This window comes from Anser brachyrhynchus, assembly GCF_964034855.1.
Source record: "Anser brachyrhynchus genome assembly, chromosome: 2".
NCBI lineage: Eukaryota > Metazoa > Chordata > Aves > Anseriformes > Anatidae > Anser > Anser brachyrhynchus.
Window position 1 is genome coordinate 65,215,270 of NC_137695.1, and position 16,641 is coordinate 65,231,910.

General features: G+C 41.0%; 1 protein-coding gene and 1 pseudogene across 17 annotated transcripts in view; one reads left to right on the forward strand and one right to left on the reverse strand.

Moving 5' to 3' along the window:
• LOC308188652 (solute carrier family 12 member 7-like) overlaps positions 1-16,641 on the reverse strand; it is a 78,924-nt gene that overhangs the window by 41,248 nt on the left and 21,035 nt on the right. For all 16 annotated transcript variants that reach the window (XM_080577929.1, XM_080577928.1, XM_080577925.1 and 13 more), the window contains 4 exons: positions 15,359-15,505; positions 14,547-14,601; positions 2,658-2,788; positions 1,394-1,635 (listed from right to left, as the gene is read on the reverse strand). In XM_080577929.1, the coding sequence (XP_080434055.1) occupies positions 1,394-1,635; positions 2,658-2,788; positions 14,547-14,601; positions 15,359-15,505 (575 nt within the window). The remainder of the gene's footprint in view (positions 1-1,393; positions 1,636-2,657; positions 2,789-14,546; positions 14,602-15,358; positions 15,506-16,641) is intronic.
• Positions 3,351-14,540, forward strand: LOC308191140 (inositol polyphosphate multikinase-like; annotated as a pseudogene). The gene is made up of 2 exons: positions 3,351-3,476; positions 4,442-14,540. The product of its transcript is annotated as an inositol polyphosphate multikinase-like (transcript).

Consider the following 16,641-nt stretch of genomic DNA (forward strand, 5'->3'; position numbering starts at 1 on the left):
CAGTTTGATTTAGCTGGAAGATCACGATGTAAATTAATGACATACACTATTTCAGCATCTGCACCATGGCTAAACCTAACAGAGACGAAGTGAGGTGATGGATAGCTAAGTGAAAGAGGAATCTGGTAAGCTGTCCAAATGTTAATAAGAGAAGCTAGAAAGAATTATTTTTTTTTTCCAAACCAATGCTAACTTGCTGCATGATGGTGAGTTTGGTGACCTGCTCACCATGAGATCAGCTTTAACATAATATGAAACCATGCTTGAGTTTCTTATTTTAAGGCAGACTCACCAAAATGTGAACAATTGCATTTATAGGAAGAAAATTTTTTTTTTTAAACAGTAATATATCACAGTAGCAGTTCCCAGTTCCCAGAAAACCAGGAACACGTTTTACCTCTTACAAAGACCTGTTCCCAGGTCTTTTCAGTGCTACATATCTACATGATCCCTCTTTTACCTATATAGACGAACAAAAGATTTAAATATTTTCCCACTGGAAGTTCCAGTTTTTTAGAAATTCATGTTTACTTCAGAAAAGTGCCAATTTTGAACATACCTTTATTTTTCAATAGAAAAGTAAGTATCATTTTACAGTACAAAAATACTGCTTTAACGTTCAGTTTATGAAGCAACCATCAACACTTCAGAGTACTACAGAATCCAGAACAATCATACAGCACAAGATCAGTTCTGCATAATAGATGGCAATTCACTACAGTAGTTCCCAGGCTCTTCCACTAATTTGTTAATGGTACCATTGTTTACCCTCCATGCAGGAACAAATGCACAAAAATGTAACTTGCATACTGATAACTGGACACCAGAAAAAATTCTTAGCAAGCTGGCGATGTACAAAGTAAGGATGTTGAGGAGCAATATGCCACATGTGACAACAAAGCTAGATTTTAGTAACAAAAAGGTAGAAAAGTCTTCATATAAAGCAAATGAAATTAACGCTGCAAACCTTCTATTTTGAGTAGGGTGAAATGGAAGCTTTGAAAATTTCATTATCATGACGAAGTTTAAAAGTATATTACCTATGGTTCATAGTTACATTTCTTTGAAGGTTTTATTTTATCCTGTAGATTTAAGTTTTTCATTCATTAGATAAAACAGCTATATTTACTGTCAGCAAGACCATCTTCATGTTTAAGTGTGAATGGAATAATGGCCAGTAACATTAAGTACCAAAGAACTTTTTCCAGAGTATCATGTCTGGTGAACAAAGATTCAAATACGTAGTTCAGACAAGCAAACACATAAGTGCCTAATAAACATATGAATAATAATAATAAACTTATGAACATAAACATAAGAAACCTACCACTGAGGTCAATTGACATACATTTTTTTAAAATAATAACCTATACTACTTAATAACATCACTTACGGAAAGTCAGGTGGGTCAAAAGCAGTCTTAATAACTCCAGCATATATGGCAATGATGGATAAAATCACACAGGCAAGGAAGACCAGTGCAAGTTTGTTAACATACTTGACTCCCACAAAAACTACTACAGCCATCAGAATGATAATACATGTTCCATAAACTCTCATGTTATTCAGCATAGCCTCTGTTTCTTCACCACCGTCTTCTGCTTTAAATATAGCAGCACTTGGAGAAATGTAAGTCTGCAGGAAATATGACAAATTATCATACATATTTTATTACTTCACAAACAAGTTCTATCAGATGACAAAAGTGTTTATCAAAGAGCAGAAACAATTATCTCACTTGATCTGGTATAATGAAATTGCAAAAAATTATTTTCAAGATTTTTACTAGTACAGAGACATTGTAGCAGACTCAATTTTAACATACAATGAGTTTTTAACTATATGCCCCTCCTCCTTTTTAACCCTATCTATTATATAGATTACTTTGAAGACCTGCATGTACTCAAAGTGACATTATCAGCTAACTGTAAAGTTGAATAATCAGTGACCTATGTAAGGGAAAAAGGAATGGGGGTGGGGATAAGAGGATAAAACCGAGTGTATACGCTGAGAAAGAGGTACTGCTTTTGATCCAGCTTTTCTGCTAAGAACTTCTGCCTCTCATAAATTTGTGTCTCTGCCAGACAAGAAAACACAAAAAGGAATGGAGGAGGAGGAGCGGCATAACAAACATTTTTCAATACGACGGGTACAGATTCCATACAGAACCTATACTGTAGCCTAGTCTGATTGCTTTTCTTTCTCTTCTAATACCTTTACTTTGGATTTTTTTTGCTAAGTCTTACCAAAATTAGCATAGCTTTTTTTGCAGCTATGTATGTGCAGCACAGACACAATTTGTGGGACCATTTTTATTTAGAATGCATTAAGAAAAGGTGACAACAAATATTGTATCTGGTACAAATTAGTAAAGGTCAGTTACTGAACTGTTTTGTTCCCAATTTAAGTGGGAAAAAACGGACATCAGTCTTTAACGTGTTTATGTATCGCTGATCAAAGTTTGTTGAACTTCTTCAAATAATCATAAGTATAGTACGAATATTGACATACAAGAAACATAGCATCAAAGCATTCAAAAACAAACTAGAATACAGTTTAGGCCTTATTATAACTTATTTATGATTACTGAGTAATGTCTAAATACAGTAATCTCCCACAGTAGCCTGAATACAGCCACGAGACTTAATAGTACTTACCAACAAAATTTCAATGGTACCAAGAATGTACATTGCTCCTGCGAAGGTTGTACCCAAGTAGAAACAAAGTCCCACTGCTCCACCAAACTCTGGTCCTAAGGATCTCGAAATCATGTAGTAAGAACCTCCAGCTGTGAATTTAACCAAAAAGGTTCCAACCTTTCAGATTAGTAATGGCAATAGAGAACAAAAAAAATGAGTAACTCAATCAACCTAGATACATATTTGGGAAAACTGCATGAACCTCCACTGAAGTGTTCATACCAAACCTGTATTTTTTTTAAAAAAAAAGCTGAAACTGGCAAATACAGATGTTCACACTTTTTTCCTTTATTACACAAATAATTCAACATATATCAAATAGCAGCAATAGAATTCTTGCTGCGCTTTACTATTCTCTTCACTGATCCCTATTGATAGTCAGTCGTCAAGATGATAGCTCTGGTGCTGGCTCAGTCCACAGTGCAGTGGTTGATCATGACAGTCAGGGCTGTATAACCACCAGCACAACCAAGAAAAGGCAACAGATGATGTCTGCAGGGGACTCTTCTGAGAGGTACAAAGGCACCCATTTAATGACCTGACCCACTCTCAAGAGGTTTGTTGCCTACCAGGGGGGTCACATTAGTGACATTGTCAAGAGATTACCAACCCTTGCACAGCCTGCAGACTACTATCCACTGCTGTCATTCAATGTGGGCATCAGTGACACTGTCAAGAGCATCCAGAGTGTTTCACGAAGGACTACAGAACCCTTGGAGCATCTGTAAGAGTCTCTGGAACAAAGGTGGCTTTCTCTTCAACCCTACCTGTCAAAAGGTAAAAAAATTACCGCGGTTGCAGGACTGGTGTTATGGTCTAAAAAGCCAAATTGTTGGCCATGTGACCCTTGGAGACACCTGGTCTACTGGGGACTGGCGGGGTCCAACTGTTGGAGAGTTTCTAAAATATATCAGTATAAAGTATATTTAAAGCTTATCAGTGATAAAAGGAGGACTAGGGAAATTGTGGGCCATCTCCAGAAGGAAGAACTGGAGAACTGGTTACCCTGAATACGGAGAAGGCTGAGGCACTCAACAACTTTTTGCCTCTGTCTTCACCAGCAAGAAGCTCTAGCCTTATAGCCCAAGTCCCAGGAGGCAAAGGCAGGCACTGGGAGAATGAAGAACCATCCACAGTAGCAGAAGATCAGGTTCAAGACCACCTAAGGAACCTGAAGGTGCACAAGTCCATAGGACTTAATGCGATGCATCCAAGGGTCCTGAGGGAACTGGTGGATGAAGTTGCTAAGCCACTACCATCATATTCGAGAAGCTGTGGCACTCTGGTGAAGTTCCGCGTGACTGGAAGACAGGAAACAACCACCATTTTAAAAAACAGATGAAAGGAAGACCTGACAGGACAGTCAGTCTCACTTCTGTGCCTGCCAAGACCATGGGGGCAGATCTTCCTGGAAACTATGCTAAGGCACATGGAAAACAAGGAGGTGACTGATGACAGCCAACATGGCTTCACTAAGGGCAGATCATGCCTTACAAATTTGGTGGCCTTCTATGACAGGGTTACAGCACTGGTGGATAAGGGAAGAGCAACTGGTATCATCTAGCTGGACTCATGCAGAACATTTGACACTGTCTGGCATGATATTCTTGTCTCCAAACTGGAGAGACATGGATTTGACGGACCACTCAACGGTTAAGGAATTGGCTGGATGGTTGCACTCAAAAGAGTTGCAGTCAATAGCTCTACATCCAGGTTGGGACCAGGGATGATGGTGGTGGCAGTGCTTTAATAGCTGTGTGCTACTGTTGCACCAGGTGGCCAGGCACCTGTACACCAAGGATAAAGGTAGTATTCTGCAGCATCTGGATAGGACTGTCCTGAGCTGCTGCAGCGATCACCTTGAGGTCCCAGGGAGAAGGATTTCTACAAGGCTTATAATGGAGACTGTTACGACAGCTTTCTTCTGGAGCTGCAAAAATATCTTCCAAATAATTCGATGTCTGGTCACCACCTACTGCACCAAATGATACATATCTAAAAGCAGAAGTTATGACCTGTAAGTTTTACAAGCCTTGCATAATGGATGTAAAAATAGGGCAGAAAAATTATGACTGATATGCTTCAGCTGAGAAGATACAGCAGCAGGTCTGCAAGTACTCACTGATGGAAGAGCTTGGCTTTTCAGTACTTGACATGAGGGTTTACCACATCTTCTGACAGCTATGAGACTCAAAATCAGCACTATGAAATGAGCTTGACAAAGGAAACAGTAAAGGATGGCATTTCAAAGTTTTTCTACAATGGGTATTGCTTGAGAAAGATGTGATCACTGCCAGCATTCAGAAGATGGAAAAAATTTTGAGGTGATTTGAGGGCCAGAAACAACTTTTATGCAAGCTCATTACCGTTTGTTTACAAAGTTTCATGTCAGGCAACAACCATGCACTTCAGCGATGACACCTTGGCAGAGAAGAGGGGAGTGCCCAAAGGACTGTTATCAGGTGGAGACATACTTTAATATAATAATATTCATAAATAATTAATTCTACATAGAATTGAAAATTTGAGGTCTCTAAGGAAGGGCTTTTCCAAATTTTATGCACTTCACAAAAAGGCATACTCTAAGAGGCAACACAGTCAGATCTCAATAAAAGTAGAAAATTTGGAGCAGGACAATTTATGGAAAAGCAGCCGTTGCACGAACACAGGAGCACCTGAACAGAAATGTTATACCCCAACTGGAAAAAGTTTTGTCACCTGCCAGTGGAGATCAAGGAAAGCACAAATGTAGAAGTCCAAATGATAGATTTTGTTCGTGTGTTTCGTAGCAACAAAACAGATGAGGGCTACGTTTATGACCTGTAAAATTTGATTACTGTACTTCAAAATATTTTGGATAACTAAATTCTTTGTTACGGTTTTTACTGGGGGCCAAAGATAACTAAGAGCAACAACATGATGAATTTCTGCACTTGTAATGCTGCATATCTGGGTTTGTATTGTTCTACTATATTTTATTTGTCTTTGTACTTTTGGTAGAAGGGTTTAACTTTCTACAGTCTCACTCACGAAAATAACTGGTTGTTAATTGGGTAGTACAAAAGGGTGAAGACCCTTGAGATAAACAGGACAGGTAAATTAGTAGGATGAAGTGTATATGGTTGGCTTAAATCCAAGGAGTACTGTTGTACAATAAGCAGGGATTGTGCTACTACCCATAACAACTTTAGCTTAGATAACATTTGCTCACTTAGCCTTGATACTGGGCCATATCTCCATTAACAGGTTTTTAGAAAATAGACTGAAAACTGTGAAGTACAGGACTGATGTCCTCAGTACACTGCCCTCTTGCATTTACTGTATTTGAATAACCGGAGTTAACCTTATTTTGAGAGAAATCCCATTTAGATTCAGACATCTAACCTGGGAACCAGCGTACCGAGAAGTGCTTTTCCATATAATGGGGTGATATTGTTCTTCTAACGCTGGTGTGGGTGCTTCCCCTCTTGGTGGTTATCCATAGCCAGATGTTCATTGCAGACCAGCTGCAATGTAATTTGTATTGAGATGCTACAAAAATGCTAGACTAAAATGTGGTAACAGGTTTAAACTGTACAACTGCTACAGAAACTATTTGCTTCTGAGAAACAGTAAAAAATTTAGACATTCTAGGAACTAATTCAGTATAGGAGATTAAGTCAAAATGTTAATGGAGCTTATGATGCTGTGACTAAGGGAAATGTTTCACTCCTTTGTTCTGAAGGCCATTCTCCAAAAAACAGTGCTTTTAAAAGCAAGTTAATTGAATGGGGAGATGACGAATTTTGAGTAAGCATGTAGGGATTTCCTCAAGCTGCTTGCCACTTGAATTTCTGCAAGAAGCATTTCAGATTTCCTCTGCCATGGAGCACCAACTGGAAGCAAAGAGCAACACAGATGAAGGACCCCTTGCTGCAAAGATCCAGTTCAGTCCAGCAGCAACCAGACAAACCTCCAAAGGTTTTGATGAAGTCATGGTCTGTGAACCTGGGCTAAAGCTTTTTTTTTTTTTAATTAACACACAGGCAAAAGCGTATGATTTGAAAGTTATCACAGGAAAAATTAAGATTTTCATATGGAATACTTGAGATTGGGATGATGGTGTGTCTCCTCTGTATGTTGTGTATGTGGCTTTCCTAATGTGCATATATGTTGTGACTTGTGTATAGCTGACTAGAGTGAGATATATAAAGTAAGCTTTTAATGCTTTAAGCAAGCCCTATAAGTAAAACTTTTTAGAATGGATTTGGTCATTAGAAATATACATCTTCTAAGTATGGACTTAATGTGACATTGTGGCCTTCCTGCTTTCTCTGTATGATGTTCAGCAATACGCACTCAGAATCACAGAATCATTTATGTTGGAAAAGACCACTAAGATCACCTAGTCCAACCTCTGACCTAACACCAACAAGTCCTCCACTAAACCATATCACTAAGCTCAACATCTAAACGTCTTTTTAAAGACCTCCAGGTGGTGACTCAACCACTTCCCTGGGCAGCCCATTCCAATGCCTAACAACCCTTTCAGTAAAGAAGTTCTTCCTAACATCCAACCTAAACCTCCCCTGGCACAACTCTAGCCCATTCCCCCTCGTCCTGTCACCAGGCACGTGGGAGAATAGACCAATCCCCACCTCTCTACAGCCTCCTTTAAGGTACCTATAGAGAGCAATAAGTTTGCCCCTGAGCCTCCTCTTCTCCAGGCTGAACAACCCCAGCTCCCTCAGCTGCTCCTCGTAAGACTTGTTCTCCAGACCCCTCACCAGCTTCATTGCCCTTCTCTGGACTCTCTCGAGCACCTCGATGTCCTTCTTGCAGTGAGGGGCCCAAAACTGAACACAGTACTCGAGGTGCGGCCTCACCAGAGCCGAGTACAGGGGAAAAATCACTTCCCTAGTCCTGCTGGCCACACTGTTTCTGATCCCAGCCAGGATGCTGTTGGCCTTCTTGGCCACCTGGGCACACTGCTGGCTCATATTTATCTGACTATCAACCAGTACTCCCAGGTCCTTCTCTGCCAGGCAGCTTTCCAACCACTCATCTCCCAGCCTGTAGCTCTGCTTGGGGTTGTTGCGCCCCAGGTGCAGGACCCGGCACTTGGCCTTGTTGAACTTCATACAGTTGGCCTCAGCCCATCGGTCCAGCCTATCCAGATCCTCCTGCAAAGCCTTCCTACCCTCGAGCAGATCGACACACGCACCTAACTTGGTGTTGTCTGCAAACTTACTGAGGGTGTACTTGATCCCCTCACCCAGGTCATCAATGAAGATATTAAAGAGAACTGGCCCTAGTACTGAGCCCTGGGGGACTCCACTAGTGACCGGCCTCCAACTGGATTTAACTCCTTTCACCACGACTCTTTGGGGCCAGCTATCCAGGCGGTTTTTAACCCAACAAAGCGTATGCCAGCCCAAAACACGAGCAGCCAGTCAAGGTAGACCACATCCACAGCCTTTCCCTCATCCACTAAGCATGTCACTTTGTCATAGGAGATCAGGTTCGTCAAGGAGGACCTGCCTTTCATAAACCCATGCTGACTAGGGCTGATCACCTGGTTGTCCTGCAAGTGCCACATGATGACACTCAAGATAGTCTGCTCCATGAGCTTCCCTGGCACTGACGTCAAACTAACAGGCCCATAGTTCCCTGGGTCTACCCTCTGACCCTTCTTGTAGATGGGTGTTACGTTTGCTAGCCGCCAGTCAACTGGGACCTCCCCTGATAGCCAGGACTGCCGATAAATGATGGAAAGCAGCTTGGCCAGTTCTTCCGCCCGTTCTCTCAGTACCCTCGGGTGGATCCCATCCGGCCCCATTGACTTGCGTACATCTAAGTGCTGTAGCAGGTCGCCAACCATTTCCTCATGGATTGTGAGGGCCACGTTCTGCTCCCCATCCCCTTCCACCAGCTCAGGGTACTAGGTATCCCGACAACAACTGGTCTTGCAGCTAAAGACTGAGGCAAAGAAGGCATTAAGCACCTCACCCTTTTCCTCATCTCTCGTCACTAAGTTTCTCCCTGCATCCAGTAAAGGATGGAGATTCTCCTCAGTCCTCCTTTTTGTGTTAATGTATTCATAAAAACATTTTCTGTTATCTTTAACAGCAGTAGCCAGACTGAGCTCCAGATGAGCTTTGGCCTTTCTAATTTTGTCCCTGCACAGCTTTACAACATCCTTATAGTCCTCCTGAGTGGCCCGCCCTCTTTTCCAAAGGGCATAAACTCTTTTTTTTTTCCCTAAGCTCTAGCCACAACCCTCCGTACAGCCAGGCCAGTGTTCTTCCGCACCAGCTTGTCTTTGGGCACATAGGGACAGACCACTCCTGAGCCATTAAGATTTCTTTCCTGAGGAGTGCCCAGCCTTCCTGGTCTCCTCCGCCCTTCAGAACTGCCTCCCAAGGGACTCTCCCAACCAGTGTCCTGAACAGCTCAAAGTCTGCCCTCTGGAAGTCCAAGACAGCAGCTTAACTGAACCCCCCTCCTGACTTTGCCAAGAATAGAGAACTCTACCATTTCATGGTCACTCTGCCCAAAACGGCTCCCGACCACCACATCTCCCACCAGTCCTTCCCTGTTTGTGAACAGAAGGCCCAGCGGGGCACCTCCCCTGGTAGGCTCTCTAACCAGCTGCGTCAGGAAACTATTTTCCACACTCTCCAGAAATCTCCTAAACTGCTTCCTCTGAGCTGTATTGTATTTCCAGCATATGTCTGTGAATTTGAAATCCCCCACGAGAACAAGTGCTGGCGATTTTGCAACTTTTGCCAGCCACCTGTAGAACTCCTCTGTGTATACATCATCTGTGTATACATCTTTGCAAGTTCTCAATTTAGCATCTGTTTCCTATGTCAGAGAAAAACAGTATTTGTGCAAGTGTTTGAAATAAAAGCTGAAGTTTTAATTAAAAAAAAGTTTACCTGCTAGTCAAACTGAGGTGCAAAAAGGAATTGCACAGGCAGTGGAAGCAGGTACATGTGGCTTAAGAAGAGTACAGCGATGCTGTCCAGATGTGCAGAGATGGGATCAGGAAACCCCAAGCACAACAGGGCTTGGCAAGGGATACAAATTAAAACAAGAAGGGATTCCATAGGTACATTAGTCAGAAAAGAAAGGCCATGAAGAATGTACCACCTCTTGACAAATGAGAAGGGAGAACTAGTAACAACAAACATGGAGAAGGCTGAGACAAAGAAGCTGTTGAGTACCTCAGTCTTAACTGCCAGTCAGGCTTCCCACATCTCTTGAATCCTGAATCTCTAGACAATGGCTATGTGAGCAAAGTCCCTCCCACCATAAGCAAAGCGCAGGTTCAAGACCACCTGATAAAACTGAACAGATTTAAGTCCATGGGGTCCAATGACATGCCTCCCAGGATCCTGAGGGAATTGGCTGATATAGTTGTCAGGCCACTCTCCAACATATTTGAAAAGTCCTGGCAGTCAGGCAAAGTCCCCGGTGACTGGAAAAAAAAGAATCATCACTCCCATTTTTATAAAGGTTCAGAAGGAGGACCTGTGGAATTACAGACCAGTGAGCCCCACCTCTGTGCCTAGCAAGATCATGAAGCAGATCCTGCTGGAAACAGCGTCAAGGCACATCCAAGACAAGGTGGTGATCTGAGACAGCCAGCATGGCTTCACCAAGGGCAAATTGTACCTGACCAATCTGGTGCCTTCTGTGAAGGAGTGACTGTATCAGCTGACAAGGGAAGACCAACCCACGTCATCTACCTGGACTTATGTAAGGCCTTCAACACATGACATCCTGATCTCCAAATTGGAGAAAGATGGATTTGAAGGGTAGACCATTCAGTGGGTAAGGAATTGACTCGATGGCCACACCCAGAGAGTAGTGGTCAATGGCTCTATTTCCAGGTGGAGGCCGGCAATGAAATGCTGTCCCTCTGGGGTCTGTCTTGGGACTGGTACTGGTTAATATCCTTATCAATGACACAGACAGTGGGATCAAGTGCACCCTCAGCAAGTTTGCAGATGACACCAAGCTGAGCCATAGTTGATACAACAGGAGGAAGGGATGCCATTCAAATGGACCTGACAAGCTTGAGAAGTGGGCACATGTGAAACTAATGAGGTTCAACAAGTCCAAGTGCAAGGTGCTGCACCTGCGTTGGGGCAATCCCAGACAGGAGTACAGACTGGGTGAAGAACTCATTGAGAGCAGCCCTACAGAGACATACTTTGGGGTTCTGGTGGACAAAATGCTTGGCATGAGCCAGCAGTATGCACTCGCAGCCCAGGCGACCAACTGCATCCTGGGCTGCATCTAAAGAGGAGTGGCCAGCAGACTGGGGGGGGGGATTGTCCCCCTCTACTCTGCCGTTGTGAGGCCCCACTTGGAGTACTGCAACCAGGTCTAGGGCCCCCAGCCCAAAAAAGTCATATGTCTGTTACAGTGGGTCCAGAGGAGGGCTACAAAGTTGATCAGAAGGTTGGAGTACCTCCCCTACAGACAAAGGTTGAGTGAGGTGGGGATGTTCAGCCTGGAGAAGAGAAGACTCCAGGGAGACCTCATTGCAGCCTTTCAATAGGTAAATGGAGCTTATAAAAAAGGTTACATGAACTTTTTACTCAGGCAGATAATGATAGAACAGGGAGGAATGGTTTTAAACTAAAAGATGAGAGGTTTAGATATTAAGGAGAAATTCTTCACTAAGAGGATGGTGAGGCACTGGAACAGGTTGCCCAGAGAAGTTGTGGATGCCCCATCCCTGGAAGTGTTCAGTGCCAGGTTAGATGGGGCTTTGAGCAACCTGGTCTAGTGGGAGGTCTGCCTGCCCATGTCAGGAGGGTTGGAAGTAGATGATCTTTAAAAGGTCCCTTCTGACCCAAGCCATTCTACGATTCTATTTTATGATCGTGTTCCTCATGGATCAGTACTGGCACCAGTACCATTTAACATCTTTGTCAGTGACATGGACAGTGGGATTGTGCGTACCCTCAGCAAGTTTGCAGATGACACCAAGCTGTGTGGTGTGGTTGCCATACTGGAAGAAAGAGATGCCATCCAGATGAAACTAGGTTTGACAGGTGGCCCCCATGAACGTTGTGAAGTTCACCAAGACCAAGTGCAAGGACCTGCACCTGAGTCAGGGCAATCCCATGCACAAATACAGGCTTGGTGGAGAAAGTATTGAGAGCAGCTCTGAGGAGAAGGATTTGTGGTGTTGGTTGAGCTGGCTTTGTGTACTTACAGCCCAGAAAGCCAACCATATGGCTAGGCTGCATGAAGACTAACATGACCAGCAGGTTGAGGGAGGTGATTTGTCCTCTCTACTCTGCTCTACAATTCTGTGATTCCTGTGAGACCCCACCTAGAGTACTGAGTTCAGCTCTGGGGGCCCAACATAGGAAGGACATGGACCTCTGGAGCCCTTCTGCTATGAAATCAGGCTGAGGGAGTTGGGGTTGTTTAGACTGTTCTCCAGTCTGACAGGTCTGGGGAGAACTTACAGCAGCCTTCCAGTACTTAAAAGGGGCCTACGAGAAGACAGGGAAAGACTCTTTATCAGGGATCGTAGCGATAGGACAAGGAGTAATGGTTTTAAACTAAAAGAGGGTAGTTTTAGATTAGATACTAGGAATTCTTCACTATGAAGGTGGTGAGGCAGTGGCACAGGTTATCCAGAGAAATTGTGGATGCCCCATCCCTGGAATTGTTTAAGGCCACATTGGACAGGGCTTTGAGCAACCTGGTCTTGTGGGAGATGTCCCTGCCCACTGACAGTAATAAGGAAAAAACATTTGCAAAGCAGCATATTGATTTGCAATATTAAACAATTCTTTACCTGCAAGATATCTCTTAAAAAACAACCAGCCAAAAAAAAAAACCCTCAAGCTTCAAAGAATTAGGAAAAAATGGTAAAAGTTGACAGGACACTTTAAAAAAGGTTTATGCAACTAAGCTCTTGAAATTCATTGCTGACATACCTCATTCCTGCTTCCTTCCGTTAGCCCCAGTTTCCATTCTTTCCCTAAGGAGGGAGTGTACCTATACAGATAACTATTATCTTAGGCTTGTTAATAACCAGCAAGATGCTAGAAGTGGAGGCCTAAATCTATTAACCTTAGAAAACGTTTGTAAAAGGTCTCTCCTCTGATATAGTAGATGTCATCCTAGCATCAAGTTTTTGGTGAACACTCAGACAAGCTTAGGAAAAAAGTTACAAACAACCCTGTATTTTAATCAAATTTCTCCTTATGAGGAGAAATTACTTCTTTACATCAGAATCCAATGAGAAGTTTTGCTAAAAATGCATACATTTAGGGAAGCAAGACTGGTATCCCAAAAAAAAAACAAATAGAGAAATGAAAATGCCCAGTGGGAATAGCAGTACTTCTTCATGGCAGATAACATTTTAAAACAAAACATAAGATGGAGAATTAATTCATTCAAAAAAGCAGATTCTTTGTTTACAGTTTTTAAACATTTCCATCCATAATGTTTTTAAAGCAAGGTTCCTTACCACCTAAGATTTTGTATTCTAAAACATTTACCAATGAAGCAAGATTACTGGAAGTCTGGTACAACCACTGGAGAATAACATTGGAAGTTCATAAGTTAATTTACCAATTAATGCTCAATAAAACCAGAAGGGATAGTGTGGCAACTATCTAATCAAGCCTACAATATACTTCAGACTATCCTTGAATGAAGCAAGATACTTTTTTCCAGAGTTAGAGCTCTTCCAAAGGGAAGGAAAGAGGAAGCTGAATATTAACGATGTTCACCAAAAACAAACCTTTCTCCTCCTCCCCCCAGAAGTGAACAATACATTAATTTTCAGTTATGTATGCACTGATACAGATGTTGAGATAGATGCATTGCTAATAAAAATTTTGCTTTTTGATTTACAAACCAACAAAATCACTGAAAATGAAGAGAAAAAAACAGAAATGAAGACAAGGCTAGTGTAAGAACTACGAACACTCAGAAATGAAACAATCTTTTCAATAAAGTTTAAAAATACATGGGAAAGGGCAGAAGATTTTACTTACCTGGAAGGTAATTAGGATAACTACATCATAAAACATAAGTCCTTTAAAAAAAACTTACTGTATTTATATTTTACATACTATAGTGCATCTGAGAAATACAATTATTCTAGATTCTGCACAAATTGTAGTGTTTAATTTTACCCAACAATTTATTCATCAGTTCTGGAACCCCTTACTAAACCAGAGAACCTCTGCAAGTGAGGATTAATTTATTTAAAATATGTATATAAAGCTTAAAACATAATTGTTACGTATACTGTTTAGAGTTCATAATGTTAATTGGAAATACCAGTATTCAGACATGTCGATAACTGAGAAGGATTAGAAGAGCTATAAAAGCTAGCTAACTTTGTGTCTAAATGTCTTTTCATAATTGAAGAGGAACAAGTTTGTCTATTAAATTGATCCTGAAAAGGTTAAAGGTGACGATCGTAACCCAGAATGCCTAGAAAGATTTCTGCCAGCAGACTGGCTGTTAGGCTGCTATGCTTGCAGAAAACAATATAACTAGTTCCAATATACAGAAAATTAATCATTTAGAAAAGTAATCAAGTAATCTGTGCAACTTCAGGCCAAAAAAAAAGAGAGAAGCCTTATTTTTAAAGAGATCTGCTTTACCTTTATACAAATCTCCTTTAGCTCAAATTATATCTTGTCTTTTATTCAAACAATCTAATAATTGATGACAAAAATTCCATCTCGCCTTAAGTCATATAAATCATTACAAGAAAATAGACACTTGACATAAAACTCCAAACATTACTTCTCATTCCAGCTTTGACCACTCATCATCTGACCATTCATTATTTAAGATAAAACTGTTGATTACCTGGAACGACACCATTTGTTGCTATTGCACTCATTGAAATTGCAGTTAGCATAGTCTGTGGATAATGAAATAAAGAAAAATTTTTAAATTGAAAGTTTTTGGAAGACAGGACAAGACAAAATGATCTAAGTGTAATTAAGAATGTATTTATTTTTTAATAAAATGTTACAACAACCAAAAGCAGTCACATCTTTGGTTAGGGATTTCCATGTAAATTGAGTACTAAATTAACTAAATCTTCCAGTAGAAGATTTAGATGCTTCAGACAGCCTTCAGATAGATTGGAAGAGTACAGCCCACTGAATGTACTTAAAATAAGAGATGTTTTCATTCCAATTAAATAGCATTAACCAACTGGTCAAGGATCATTGCTACGACAATATCATCTACTAGTGGTTTTACATCCCACAAAATGAATTTATGAACATGATACTAGTAGTTTATGTTTCAGTTGTTCTGAAGTAGTGAAAAATGAAACCGTTCAGGACTCAATATATATCATTAAATGTTTGCTAAAAGCTGATTCAATAAAAATTCATAAAATACCTCAAGCTAAAACTTACTGTGTTTGGCTCAGAGAAAACCCCATACAGGCTGAAATGATGTGACATTCAGTGCATATATTTAAATATAATAGAAGATATTGTCATCTCAACCCATTCCATATCTCTCAATTGCACTGATATTTAAATTTCACAGAGATATTTAACTTTTATAGAGAAATCTTGCTCTACTTATTTTTACACAAGAAGGCAGCAGCGTTCTGGTAACAGAGTAAGTAAACTAATAATAAAGAAAAAAGTTTAGCTTACACAGGCACAACACATGAACACGATGATGAAAGACTCGAGAACTCCAGCTGTTCCTACAATCCATGTCAAACGTAGGAACAGAATGACTCCTAAGATGTTTTGCAAGCAGGGCAGGTACACACCAATAAAAGTGCCCATTCGTGGAACCTGGAAACATAGACCATAAATCCCTTTGCACTAAACAAAGTCCATAAGTACTTTCTCCTTCAAACACTTAACACAAGTACTCCATGAACAAACACCAAATACGATTGAGTGGTAGCTTCAGAATTTCCAGCTTCACAAACATTCACATATTAGTTGTTCAGAAAGATTCCTGAAAAGACAGAATTATTTGTGATAGCAAAACCTACTTTTCCTTAGGAATTAGGATGAAATCTTCATAAATCTTCTCTATCTCTTGGTTACAAAATGTCACACAACTTCTTCTAAAATACCAGTTACAGGCTACTGGTGAGAGAATTTACTGGCATTATCAAAATACTGAATATACTCAGTAAAAAGTTGATCACTAATTGGCCTGCATCTAGCCCACAAAATTTTAGACGTTTTTATTTTTTGTAAGTTGAAAACAGCAAAAAAAAATACGAGAGAAGATGATATAACAAGACCAGAAGAAATACAGACCTGACTACATTTTATTTTTGCAAGAGTTGTAAGAACTGCTGTTACATAGACACTTTGTTGAAGTCAGGCCTTTTCTGTTGAAGTACTCAACTTTGAAGCAGTACACAGTAGGTCTCCAGATAAAGAAGTTAGTCTTAAATCAAATCTCAGGCTGTGATAAAAGCAGTCAATTCAGATTAGCAAGCAAGCGTTGCACTAAGTTTCCAAGTACTTAAAAGGACACAATGTCACTCAGACTATAACCAATATGATTTTAAAAAGTTAATGTCTATGTGCAACATCAGTGTTACTATCTCAATTATCATGGAATTATAGAATTGTTAATGTTGAAAGGGACCTCTGGTCAAATGCCACCTAAGACAGGTTGCCCAGGACCACATACAGACAGCTTTTATAGACAGCTTTTCAGGATCTGCCAAGAGGGACACCCCACAACCACTCTGGGAGACCTGCACAGTAACGAAGTGCTTCTTGATGTTTAGATAGAACCTCGTGTCCTAGTTTGTGACCACTGCCTCCTGTCCTGGCACTGAACACCACTGAAAATAGCATGGCTCTATCTTCATTGCGTCCTCCCTTCAGGTTTTTATATATGTTGATGAGATCCCTCCTAAGCTTCCTCTTCTCCAAGCTGAACACTTCCAACGCTCACTGCC